At 50.3% G+C, this 13312-nt stretch overlaps 1 protein-coding gene across 3 annotated transcripts in view; it reads left to right on the top strand.

The window, feature by feature from the left end:
* The first annotated feature begins 4446 nt into the window (after positions 1-4446).
* LOC148838899 (adiponectin receptor protein 1-like) overlaps positions 4447-13312 on the top strand; it is a 16230-nt gene continuing 7364 nt past the window's right edge. For 2 of the 3 annotated variants that reach the window (XM_088908105.1, XM_088908122.1), the window contains exons 1-7: positions 4447-4524; positions 7333-7561; positions 8375-8575; positions 10686-10857; positions 11100-11286; positions 12011-12198; positions 12887-13080. In XM_088908105.1, coding sequence (XP_088764231.1) covers positions 7460-7561; positions 8375-8575; positions 10686-10857; positions 11100-11286; positions 12011-12198; positions 12887-13080 — 1044 coding nt within the window. In that variant the 5' untranslated portion in view covers positions 4447-4524; positions 7333-7459. The other variant, XM_088908112.1, reaches the window with a different exon arrangement.

Genomic DNA, 13312 nt, shown 5'->3' with positions numbered 1-13312 from the left:
TCCCACATCGGAGCAACAGTTTCTTACTTGTCGGTTGGGCGTGAAAGGAATGAGCTCGGAGCAGCAGCGGGAGTCTCAGGGTCTGCTGTCCAAGCAGAGCCGAGGAGCTTTACTGCGGTTCCTCAGGAGTGTCCGGGCACCACTTGCAGTTGTAAGTTTCGCTTAGAGACGTGATCTGCAGGAAACCTAGTTTTATTTATTCTGGACAGAGTGCCCAAGGCAGCAGTCGGACTCCAGCGTGCAGTTTGCGCTGAAGGACCCGCAGCCGAGCGGAGCCGGAGGAGAACGGGGCTCTGGGAGCGCAACCATGCCCGAAATCCGGTTTTACCGCCGGAGATGAAAGTCCAGAGGGCCCTTCCAGGACGGAACAGAGGCTGACGATGAGGCCGAGACACTGGGATGTGAACTTTAGGTTCACGATTAGTTTGATTTTTGTTCCTTTTAATTTCTTTTTTAATGATGAACATCAGCCCGTAATTAGAGACCGCGAGATCTACGATGAGTGTTCAAGATATAGAACAAATGAAAAACTGACAGCTTTTGTTTCAAAAAGCAGTTTGTATTTTATAAATCTAGAGCTTTTTAATCAAAAAGGGACTGGATTACCCCTCTGTGTTTTCCAGAATCCAGTTCTGTAGGCAGTCAGGATTGGGTAGGGATGGAGTGGGAATGGTGATGGCTGTAGGTAGTAGGGGTAGGAACAGAAGAGATTGTCCCTGTATTGTAGTCTGTGTGTCGTATGATTATGCTGCGGTGTCACATGGGCCGTCTTGCACTTTCTAGTGAAATTGCTGGAGATGGATTACAAGAGCCCTCCTGCTTGAATCTGAATATCTACCAAACACAGATGTGCTTGGATCAGCTGGTGTGGTGCCTCACAATTGAGCTGCAGTAATGTTTATGTGCTGGGGGCGGGGGGCCAGGTTTTTAAAACAATCCGGGAGGGGGGTGGGGGGGATTCCAGTAAAACACTCATGCAGTAGGTGCCCGAGGGCTGTGGCTGGTGTCCGTTTTGGTTTTGATTGGTTTTGGTCGTCGGGGTGTTACAGGACTCGGAGGCGCAGTTTTTGATGAGCGTTGCAGCAGAAGGGGTGTAGGTGAGACTGCGCACTGTGTATCACATTGTGCCGTTTCCCAGGAGTACTAGCTGCCTCTCCCTGTGGATAAGTACAGGCCAGATGCTGGATGTTTAGCTTCTTTTATTTGGAGTAAATGTGCATAGCCAAAATACTAAAAAATCAGTTTGCTTTCCTGTTTCTACTTCAGACCGGTTTTCATTCCTCTTCAAGTTGACTGAACTGGAGTGTAATTTACTCCAGTGATTTCAACAGCTGTAATTGAAAGCTGCACGTTTTCATCATGCTCTCGCTGTACTGCAGTGATCGAGCCCAAGCATCTCTGCAAAACTGCTAGGTGACCGCAGGCCAGACAGCCTCTTCCTAGCATTCCAGTAGGCCGGGCATCTCCACTGCAGCTCTGCCCGTTACGCGCTGTGAAGTCAGAAAATCTGCTTCCAGACATATTCATCAGGCACTGTCCATAACGGTCACACTGCGCACACAAACATGCTGAGAAAAATGATCGTACTGCTGTGTTGGTGGCCATTCTGCGGTCATCAATGCTGTGTGCATCATGTCCTCTATTATCCCTGTCCTCTTTAAATTATCTCTGCCAGTTGGAATGCAGGCTCAGTGGGAACTGCTCCTAAGCAGAGGAGGAAATCATGTCTTAATCACTTTGCTGTGCCTCCCTCAGCTGGAAGAGCAGCAGTGCTGCTCTGACCAGCCCTGGAGTTCCCTACAGTACAGCGCGTGTATGCCGAGTTCATACAGCTGCCGACACGGATCGTCATCGCTTTGATTATTTCCCTGTGTTGCAGTAGACAAAATATTTACATATGAACATTTAATCAGGTCAGAGGGTTCGTGAAGGTTACACAGAGAAAACCATTTCCTCCCCGTCTCCCTGTCGATGCAGGGGGCCATGAGGAGGCCGAGACTGACACCAGGCTTGTGGATAGGGAAAGGCCTCCCTGGGGTTTTTTACAAAATAGTTTTTCTGATCAAGACCAAGATTGAACCCTTTTGGCTGCGCCAGCCCTCTGGCAGGCTCATGGCATGAGCTTACAGCGGCGGTCTCCAGCACGCTGGGGGCAGCCGCACAGAGTGGAAAGGGCCGTGTTGGACCAGGGAGGGCTGCATATCTTTTGGGAACTGCAATAGGTCTTTCTTGACTTGTATTGGTCAGCTAGGGGAGGTATTCAGCTGAATGCAATAAAGGAGGGTATTCTACTGTGTACAGTTACATTTTTTTTAAATGTAAAAAAAAATTACGTTTCTATTTTTGTGTGATGGTTTATGGACAAAAAGAGCCAGAAATTAGTTTTTTTTAGGTTTTTTTTTTTGGTCTTGTAAAATATGGAGGCACAGGATTTTATTCTTCAAATAAAACTGTGGAATATTGCCGGGGCTGTGCTGTGTCCTTTTTGTCTGGGGTGTGGGGCTCCTGCCTGGGGAGAAGGTGGTGGCAGCCTGTGTGAGGAGAAGTGAGGGGCCATTTCCCCAGACTCCATGAGTGTGGTGTCTTTTACTTGGAATTTAATTCAGTTTTACTTAATCTGAGCACGAAGTGGACTGGACACGTGTGTGTGTGTGTGTGTTTCTAAAATGCCCTGTTGGCGGTCCTTTTGCAGTGGGCTGTCCTGCAGGGGGTGGGGGAGTCTGATTTCTCTTGGGCCTGACCCGTTGTATGCAGGACTTGGCCGACTGGCCTTGAGGGTCGAGGCTGAGCTGTTTGCCCCTCCCTCCTCTGTGGGTGGGCTTCTGCTCCTTGTTCCTCTGCGGTCCATGACTGAGCTCGTCTCGCCAGCGCGGAGTTGGCGCGTCTGCCAGCCTGGATGGGCGCTGCACTGCGGAGCGTTACTGCAGCTGAAGACCTCAGGATGATCCATTGCCAGCAGGTCAGCAGGGGGTGAGCCTCCAGGGCTGGAGGAGAGGGAATAGGTTACAAATTTCCTGCAAGTTGGAGACCTGAAACAAGTCATCTGGCCTACAACCAGCACAGAAACAAACAGCTGGGACAGGGTGTAGCCTTTTTAAATGCACCCTGCACCCTCTGTGTGCGTGATCTTAACAAGCGTGGGCGAGAGGTGTGTTTTTCCAAGCTCCATTTCCAGCGCGTTTGTGGGAAGATGCACTTCGGATAAAAGGGCAACGTTTCTTCCCTCTTGGCTTGTTCTCCCACTGGTTCAAGGGGAAGTTTGGAGATGTGTCCGGAAGAGTGCAGTCATGACCACTGGGTCTTGGGTATAACCCTACTGAGAAGGAGAACCGCCTGCTAGCTGTGCTTCTGGCCCTGTGCAGGTAGGTGGCACAGCGCGGACTGGAACTTGGAACCTGCATACGGGTGTGAAGCTGTCTCCAGGCCTCATCCCAAGTCAAGCTTGTAAAGCAATTCTGTGTCCGAGTGATGTCAGATAAACAGGGCTGGAATCCAGCGGAAATAGTTTTCCTTAACAGTGGGGTCCTATTGCAGGAGGAGGCATAGAAATGTTGACAGTGTTTTACTTTTCTCATCAGTCATCTGGTAACATTTCTTCTAAAGTGAAGACCTGGGTGAGACGTTTGATGAGAAACGAGACCGTGGGAGAACAGTTGATGCATCAGCTGTACAGAACAGGACTAAACTCTAAACTGTAGGACTATCGGTATTGAGATAGTGCTGTCTCCTTTATTGAAATTTGTTTAGAAAGTAATTACCAACATCAAGATTTATGCTGCTTACATCTACAGCAGTATGTGTGTTTCCAGTTGGGGAAAATGGGTGCCGAGCTCCAGCAAGGTGTGTTTCTTTTCCTTTTTTGCTGTGATCATGCGGTTGGCGAAGAATGATCACATTGACAGCTTGAGGTTCGCTTGCTCTAGACGTGTAGAGATGGGCAGGGACACCTGTTACAGAAGTCTGGTCAGGGTCCTTACTGTTCCTCCACAGGAACGCTGCATGGGCACAACCCTGTGGCAATACTGCCGCTAAAACAAGGCAGTTCTTCAACATGGTGAACAGAAACAGTGCAATACAGTCGGTGACGTCGGAGTCCGTTTGTTCTTGCTGGCTAAGCCGCCGTCTACTAGTACTGTAAATTGTAAGGCGTATTATAGGCAGAAGTAGGTACTGTCATACAAATGATACTAGAAAAATGTTGTATAATATTTATTTTTACCGTTACTGTTTTGTCCGTAATAAACAGCATTATAATTCTGAGTATTTAGACAATCGCTTTGGTCATTTTATGAGACAATAGCTACATAACGGTCTCGGGCATCAGAAAGCTTAGGAGCTGTACAGCCTTCTGACCTCTGAACTGACAGCCGAGCGAGCCAATCCCGTCCCGCGTCGCCTCGCCGTCCAGCCAATCGCCGGCCGGCTCCGCCAGCACGGCCACCCGGAAGTGCTCCTGCCTGTTGTTTGCTGCGGAGCGTCGCTGAGCTCGTCCTCGCCGCGGAGCGCCGAGCCTCGCTGGACAAGGTCTGTGCAAAAACCCTTCCTGCCCGTCGGTCGGTCGGTGGCTCACCCGGGGGCGTCACTTGTCTTTTACACAATTTCCTCGTAGAGAGGGGGTAGTTCCAAGCGCTGTTAACACCCTTTTCCCTTCAGCTGTCACACTTGCCCACGGTATGTCTGAATATATTTAATCGCACTGCTGTTGCTTCACAACGCCTGTTGTGTCAAAAGGGGGGAAGCGGCGGTACCGCTTTCGAAATGCTCATTTTCGCCCAAGTCGTGTTAATTTCATTGCAGTGTCTGTATATACAGTATGCATCTATGCGTGCGTTTTGAGAACTGTATCTTCTTTAAATGACGCCTTTAAAATCTTCCGCTCGCTTCTCTTCTGTTTCCTCGTCCGTGCATCTGTATGTCCCTAAATGCGTTTAAAGCGATTACATTGGTGACTGACAGCATTTAATACCGGGATACTTTTTAAGTCTCTGCTCTTTAATAATAATAATTATAATAATTGTTTACACTTATATAGCGCTTTTCTGGACACTCCACTCAAAGCGCTTTACAGGCAATGGGGATCCCCTCCACCACCACCAATGTGCAGCCCCACCTGGATGCTTTAGTCTGTGTTTCTTGGACAACCAATTCAGTTTTTCATCTTACCACTGAGAGAGAGGGGGGTAGCTGTTAAAGCTGAGGCACTGGGAGAGAGAGGGAGGCAGTGTGGGCTAGTGGTTAGAGCTGAAGCACTGGGAGAGAAAAGCAGGACTTGTAGTTAGACTCGAGAGAGTGGGAGACAACTGGTTCTCTTTCAGCAGTGGCCCAGGACTCCTTTATGGTCTCTGATGATGATGTGTTTGTTCTATAACTACATGCTTGACTTGGTAGGGATCATGTTGACCTTCTGTCACGAATGAGTGAACAAATCTGCAGGTGCTGACTCTTGGTATACTGGGTGTAATAAACCACACGAGGCGTTCAGACGTGTGTCCTCAAGAGAGCTGTGCGTGTATTAGCTTGAGTGATTGTACCTTTAAATTAACTCTGAAATCAGTTTGTCATGGTGATCCGCAGCTCAGCCTACGTTATAATAAATATTGCTGAATAAAGGCCCAGTACAACTGCAGCAGTATTGTATGAAGGGCAATCTAGTCATCAAAAAGCTTCAGAAGTAGGTTATCTGAAGCTAAGAAACCACTGATGAATTACTCTTGGAGTTTTTTTTTGGAGCTGATACAGAAGACTTACTCCTAGGTAGGTTAGGTCCCCTTTTCAGGCCATCAGGGCCCATGGGGAATGGGCCGCCATTTTTCTCAGCCATCTGACACTGGAGGTGGAGGTGATGAGGTCAGCATCACACTCCGGCCGGCCTATTACCCCAGAAGGATTTACCCCCAGTACTGGTGCTCCTGTGGAAAGCAGGCTGAGTGGACCTGGGAGCCGTCTGGAAGGATTAGAGCTACATCACTGGCCCCTGCCTGGGACTGAAGCCAGGACCCTCCAGTCAGGAGCTGGACCCCCTTGCCGTCTGAGCTACCACGGCTCTGACTTACTGTAGCTGCAGTTAGAAATGGGCAGTTATGGGGGTGACATACTGCTGTATTGAGAGAGCAGCCTTTCTATTGGTAACTGACAGACAAGCTGTAATACAATGTTCAGAAGTTTGCCTTTTATTATGCTTTTTGAAAGTATTTTTTAAAACCACATAAAAACTAATAATGCTCCTGGCTCATAACGGTTTGATCCATTTTGGTTCTTCTCTTTGATAAAGTTGCAGGCTGGTGTGACTTCTCCCAGGTCTTATTACTGGTTGTTGTAGTCTTTCTGCCTCCTTTTGCAGTGTGGTTAGACAGACACAAGAAGTTAGACTGGGGAACCGAGTTACAGTCTTCAAGGTCCAGAGTCCTGTGGATTAGAGGTAGTTTCCATTTAGCAGCAGATTAGTACCTTAAAACAGGCAATTTGACGTTATATCTGGGCAATTAGGTATATTAATTAAGTTAAAAAATGCAGTTTGAATCTATAAGATAGATATCTATAAGATATAAGCAGGACTGTTACCAGACACACAATTTAACTTCCCCATTCCAGTTTGAACAAAAGCTTGTAAAATAAAGCTCAAGTGGATCAAACTGCTCTCCAGTGAGAGTCTATCTGATTTGTCTGTCTGACACATGTTTCTGCGCTGACAACAGCCTGTCTGAACACCCTGCTTGTGTGCTCACACAGGTGCTTCTGGGTATCTGAGTGCTGCAGAAGTGCAAGGTTTCAGTTTCAGTCCATCAGTCGTAACAAACTCTCTCTTCTTTGATCCCACACTCCCACTCTCAATGAAACGTATTGTTGCCAAAGCAATAACAGGTCGTCCTGTATCCCCTAGTTTCTGTATCCAGGCTGTGGTCACTGAGTCTGTCCTCTCTGGACAGCCAGGTCTGTCTGTGTCCAGTTTCTACAGCTAGGCTGTGGTCACTGAGCTTGTACTTCATCAGGGTCCCTCATGCTGGTCAGGTATTCTGCTAGTGTGTATTTTCTTCTTAGGATCTGGTAGTATTCGGGTTTGTATTGTGTCTGTGTGTGTCCCATTGGGGGAGGCAGTGCTGGTCAGTGTGTGTGTGTGTGTGTCCCAGTGGGGGAGGCAGTGTTGTTCAGTGTGTGTGTGTGTGTCCCAGTGGGGGAGGCAGTGTTGTTCAGTGCATGTTGTGCTGTGTGTGATTGTGATTGGTGCTGTAGCTCTGCTGTCCTGCGACTGGCTGGCGTCAGTGAGTGGAGGGGCTGTCCTGTGGGCTCTGTTGGTGTGATGCCGGTCTGTGACTATCTCCCGTCTCTCTGCAGATGACCGGGTGAAACTGAGGAGGGGGCACGCAGGGTTGAAGGCCGAGTGTTTGCAGCTGCACCTGCAGGTCCGATTTAGGGGGGCCGGGGGGAAGGCCACAGCCTGAGATCACCCCCCCCCTTCGCCATGGCAACCACCTCCCCCTGCAAGCCTGGCACGGCGGCGCTCGGGCCCGGCGAGACCCCGGCGCTCCCGCTGGAGCAGGACGGAGCAGCGGAGCCCGGAGTGGTGAGAGCACTGTGCCGCTGGTCCCAGCGAGCTGCACGTCACAGTTACCTCCAGGAAAACCCCCACGGCTCTTCGCTCTGTATCACTAATCTGTCTTCCAAACACCCTTGTGTTTTTGCAGTTTTCTCAGTTTGGAGAATTGTAGAAATCTGTCTTTAAACTGGGAACTCTCTGTCATTCACTGGCCCAGTTGGCCTCCCTCTCACCCAGGTGCCACAGAGCCATGTCAGGGCGCAGGGCTCAGGCTCGACACCGGCCTCAGTGCCATTGCAGGCTTTGAACCTGCCAGTAGGTTTACCGCTGAAAAGGTTTTTAATTGATTGATTAATCCTGGTGCTGAAGAGCACTTTGATAATTAAGGATTAGTTGAGCAAAGACATAAAATGGCAGGGAATTTGGATGCCAAGGTGACCAGTCATCTAAAATGAGTGGGTTAGGGTTAGCATCCAGGTGGGGCTGCACACTGGTGGTGGTGGAGGGGATCCCCATTACCTGTAAAGCGCTTTGACTGGAGTGTGTAAGCAATTATTAATTATTATTAAAACAAACCTAGAATATCCATGAAGACAGTACTTCTCAGTTACAAGCCAGGTCTGTAAAAACACAATTTAATTTCAGACTTCAGCAGGTAGCTGTCTGTGATCAGTTGCTGGAGATGCTGTAAAGAACAGTGTGAAATTAATTAATTAGTGAAATTAGTTTGATAATGCGTTTTTGGCACAAGGCTTGATTTCCCAAGAAGAGTTTTGAACACGTTGATTTAGTGCATCTCACTTAGTGGGCCGTACCGACTCTTCCACTCTTCTGTTCCAGAGTGGAGGTGAGGGGGAGAGGCAGGCCACAGGATCAAGGCCTCAGGCCCCCCGAGACGAGACGATGAGGAGTGAGGAGGAGGAGGAAGAAGAGGAGGAGGAGGAGGAGGAGGAGGAGGAGGAAGTGGATCCGGTCCGTGTTCTTACGCTGCCCCTGCAGGCCCATCACGCCATGGAGAAGATGGAGGAGTTTGTGTTCAAGGCAAGAGAGATGGGGGCGATTTGTCTTTCAGTGTTTTAGAAAATGCCTGATTGTCTTGGCTCAATCCCTGCGTTTAGACTTTGAAATGCTCCTGTCCAACTGAGTCGTCTTTGACCAAGCTTACCTGCTTCTGCACTGCCCTCAAACTGCTGTTACGCAGAGCTGCAAGGGAGAGTCCAGTCAGGAAGTTAGGAAGCAGTGTTTGTTTTTTTTTGGGGTCAGTGTGGAGTGTTTTAAGAAAAACAAAACGGGTTGTGATGTTTTGTTTTACAAATTAACTGCTTAAAGTGCTAAAAAAGCATGTATACCTGCAGTGAAGAAGCCTCAGCTGTAGATAGATACTCATGTGAGGTTCTTTGTCAGTGTGGGACAGGCCAAGCAGGACTTTCCTGGGTATCCACTGGCAGTAGTGTCATTAATGTTTTGTTTTAAAATCTTGTTTGCTTTCCTTTGAAAGTGAAACACTCCTGTTTGTTATCCCTTTAAAAACTCATGACGTCTTAGGAAAAGTCAAAACATGAGCTGTCTCTTGGTGAGCAGAACTGGGCCTGGGAGCTGGGTTCTGTGTGGTTTATGACATCAGAGCCCCAGTGTGACATCACCACAGTGAGCGTGACATCACCGACTGTGACTGCATTGTGCTTCGCAGTGATATAAGAGGTGGTCAGAAGGGCAGTTGTTTGGCTGTTATGGAAAATTAGGTCTGCCGCTTCATTTTTATATGAAAAAGACAAATTCCTTTAGACTTGTTTTGGCAGGTTTGTGTTTGTTAGTGCTGTTTTCCACCCAAGGAGAAGAATTGGGAAGGAAACAGAACTAGTAAGGACTTAGACTTAGTAAGGAAATTGATGGATTTAGTTGTCTGATTGCTCTACTAACCAAAATGAATGTAGTGGAATTCAAGCTCCTAAAGCCTCCACGTGCCCAGGCGGTTGTTTTGTGACGTGTGTCCAGTTTTGTAAATGCGAAGGAACAGGGCGATGTGGTCTGGGAAAAGAGCAGCTCGTGGCTCGGATCTGGGCGATCCCAGGAATCATTCAGAGTCCAGGGTTGGTGGCCAATCTGAATCGCAGGAGCACGCCGCTGCCAGCGAGCGGGAGCGGGAGCGGGCGCGAGCGTGGGCAGGCCGCAGGGCACAGGGGCTGCAGAGACGGCCAGGGGCTCCGGGCCCTCTGCGGCCGGTGAGCGAGGAGGCAGGCGAGACGCACTCACCCCAGCTCCTGCAGCTGGGACAGGCCCACGCTCTCTGGGCAGATGTGGTGAGTGCAGGTGGCTTTCAGACCCTGGGATTGTAGTTAGGAAATACAGACACCTGAGCAAAGAAGTAAAGGTGACACCGAAAAAAACTTTTTACATTTCTATTAAATAATACTACGGTGTGCCCTGCAAGGGTCTGGAGTCAGGGGGCGGGATTGGGGGGTGGAGCCCTAGAGTCAGGGGAGTCTGGGAGTCGGGGTGGAGTCTGAGACGGAGTCCGGGAGTCAGGGGTGGGTCCAGTGATTGGCGGGGGGGGTAGATCAAGGTGGGGGTCCTGTCGCTTGCCCTGCGAGGACTCTGTTTGCTGTGACTCGCCCATAAGCAGATATCATTTTGATGATATCTGTAGGGTAGCGATGATGCTTAATCCAGAGCAGTGCAAAGCCCTGCAGGGAAATCCACCTCTGTCCGAGAGAGGCAGGGCAGATATGCAGTAATGGAAACGAGATGCCGGCTGCACAGCGGTTTGAGCCAGACCAGGATTTCCATGCTGCAGGCTGGAGTGAGCGAGTCCCATGGGAATCGGGCAGTTAGCACTATTTTGGATAACTATGGAGAGACCTTAGAAGAAATTAACACTACAGTACTCATGTCTTTGTTTTTCTGTGACATCAGTGATGTTTCCTGTAGTTTTTGAGACCCTGAAATGGACTGAACACCTGTGCAGCAAGACTTTTATTGCCATCTGTGAGCAGCTCACAGGTTAGATAAAGGCAAACCAGTAGGGACAGTGGGTGTGGCCCAGAGAGAAAGCAGTAGCTAGGAAGACTATAGGCAGCATGTGTGTCCCGTGAGCCCGTGTGTCTTTTCTGCTGGGGTCGTGTCTGAACGAGGCCCTTCGCTGCTCTTGCAGGTGTGGGAGGGGCGTTGGAGGGTGATCCCTCATGACGTGCTCCCCGATTGGCTGAAGGACAACGACTTCCTGCTGCACGGGCACCGCCCCCCCATGCCTTCGTTCCGAGCCTGTTTCCGCAGCATCTTCCGGCTGCACACGGAGACGGGAAACATCTGGACGCACCTGATTGGTGAGCAGGGTGGGGGGGGAGGGGTGTTGCGTGCGAGCCTGGACCCTGGCGTCTCTGGGCTGGCCAAGCTGAAGGGCTGAACTCCCCACTGGCTCGGTCAAGCGGCTCTCTGCTCACTCTCTGGCTCGGTCAAGCGGCTCTCTGCTCACTCTCTGGCTCGGTCAAGCGGCTCTCTGCTCACTCTCTGGTCTCTCGCTGGCTCGGTCAAGCGGCTCTCTGGTCACTCTGTTGCTCTGTCACAGGGTTCTTCTTCTTCCTGATCCTGGGCATCGGCTACATGTTCAGTCCCAACATCAACTTCGTGGCGCCGGTGCAGGAGAAGGTGGTGTTCGGGGTCTTCTTCCTTGGGGCCGTGCTGTGCCTCTGCTTCTCCTGGCTGTTTCACACCGTCTACTGCCACTCTGAGAAAGTGTCCCGCACCTTCTCCAAGTAAGGAGTGAGCTGGTCCCCAGCACAGCCTCAGGGTTTCATACAGGGCTGGTGTTTGCCTTGTCAGCATTGTAGGTCTGTCTCACCACATGCTAATTAAGCAGTTTCTAATACTTTAATTAGCTAATGCATATTTAAAAAGCCATACAAATCCCAGAAAAGGCCTTCTTAGTAATGTCTTCTGTAAAAGCCCGTGAACTTCAAAAGACACCTGCCTTGTGCTGTGGATTCTGTGCTGTCTCACACACTAACCTGTGGCCTGTGTGTTATGTCTCAGCTGTTTGTGTCGTAAGATTTATTACTGATAGACTGAAGAAACTGCTTCCTAGCTGTCTTTTCATTTCCAAACGAAAAGCGTGTTCTTGGTACTAAATCAACATGGACATGAAAGACAGCAGTCCTATGTTATCCTGCATGCTTTAAAGTCTAACCACATGGTCCCACACCCCCACCCATGACAGTGACACAACATCCTGTCTTGCACAGCATAGGTGGGGTTCCACAAGTTCCGACATCTGTACGAACATTCACTCATATTTATTTGAGGCTTGACATTTTCAGCACCAGGTGAGGAAATGTGGACTGCTGTGGAGACTCGCCTTTGCCACTATAACATCAGCTGTATTAAAAAGAGATCACATTTATTCTAAATGAGGTTTTTCTCACTGCCTCTCCCAGGAGGTTGGATTGCTCTGGCCATCGTTCATTCTGCCTGTCCCTGCAGGTTGGATTACTCTGGCATCGCCCTGCTGATCATGGGCAGCTTCGTGCCCTGGCTCTACTACTCCTTCTACTGCTCCCCCCAGCCCCGCCTCATCTACCTGGTGATCATCTGCGTCCTGGGCATCACCGCCATCGTGGTGTCGCAGTGGGATCGCTTCGCCACGCCGCAATACAGGGCCGTCCGTGCGGGTGAGGCACGAGACGCCGCAGGGCGGGGAAACCGATCGGGCTGTTGCTTGCCCTGCATGTTGTACGGACTGCGGGCCGAGCAACTGGACAGGGGAAAAGGGTTTGAAGTGCTCAGATTTGTGTCGCTTTCCACCTCTGTTGTTATGTCCTGTGTTGCTTGTGGAAAAGCCCTCGTATCTGGAGGATCGGAGGGGTTTGTAAACGTCTAGACCTCCGTTTAGAAGCTCGCAGGTGACATCGCCAGTGGCTTCAATTTTTAAAAGCTCTCTAGAAAAATAAAGCGTAAGGCTGCTCAAGGATTCCAGCACTAGACTCCGGTCTCCAAAGACCCGAGACTTACATTGAATATTAGAAGTTCAGAATTGTTCCAGAAATGGGAGCCTTTTGGTTGGCTAGTTGATCCGAGTCCTGTCCTGTTTCTTGAAGGATCTCATTGCAATGTGGTGGCTCGTTCTACGCTCCCGCAACCCTTGTAGCAAACACACGCCTCCTGCTTGTGTGAAGGAGTAAGAGCAGCAGAGGGCCTTCAGACGCATCTTCCTCGGTTCAGCACTGTCGAGCCCAAAGTCTCGGCAAGCCGCTGCTTACGGGGTCCAGGAGTTTCGGGTTCAGCAGTCTGTCCCGGTGCTCTGAGCTCGGGGCCGTGAGCCCGGTGGTGTGACTGAGGCGTTCCCCTCGCTGTGTCCAGGGGTCTTCCTCGGGCTGGGGCTCAGCGGCCTGGTTCCCACCCTGCACTTCATGATCGCCGAGGGCTTCCTCAAGGCCACCACGGCGGGGCAGATGGGCTGGCTGTTCCTCATGGCCATCTGCTACATCCTGGGGGTGGCGCTGTACGCCGCCCGCATCCCCGAGAGGTTCTTCCCTGGCAAGTGTGACATCTGGGTGAGTGACATCTCCTGTTTCCCCAGTTGTGGGCCCGTGTGCTAGGATAGGGAAGCGGGAGGGTGTGTTGGGACTGGGATTGGGATTGGGATTGGGCTCCGTGTGCTGGGATTGGGAAAGTGTGTTGGGACTGGGATTGGGATTGAGCTCCGTGTGCTTGGATTGGGAAAGTGTGTTGGGACTGGGACTGGGATTGGGATTGGGATTGGGCTCCGTGTGCTGGGATTGGGAA

The sequence above is a fragment of the Atractosteus spatula genome, chromosome 2, assembly GCF_055471065.1.
Source record: "Atractosteus spatula isolate fAtrSpa1 chromosome 2, fAtrSpa1.hap1, whole genome shotgun sequence".
Lineage (NCBI taxonomy): Eukaryota > Metazoa > Chordata > Actinopteri > Semionotiformes > Lepisosteidae > Atractosteus > Atractosteus spatula.
The sequence above is the reverse complement of the archived record's forward strand: the minus strand, read 5'-3'. Positions and strand labels throughout refer to the sequence as shown.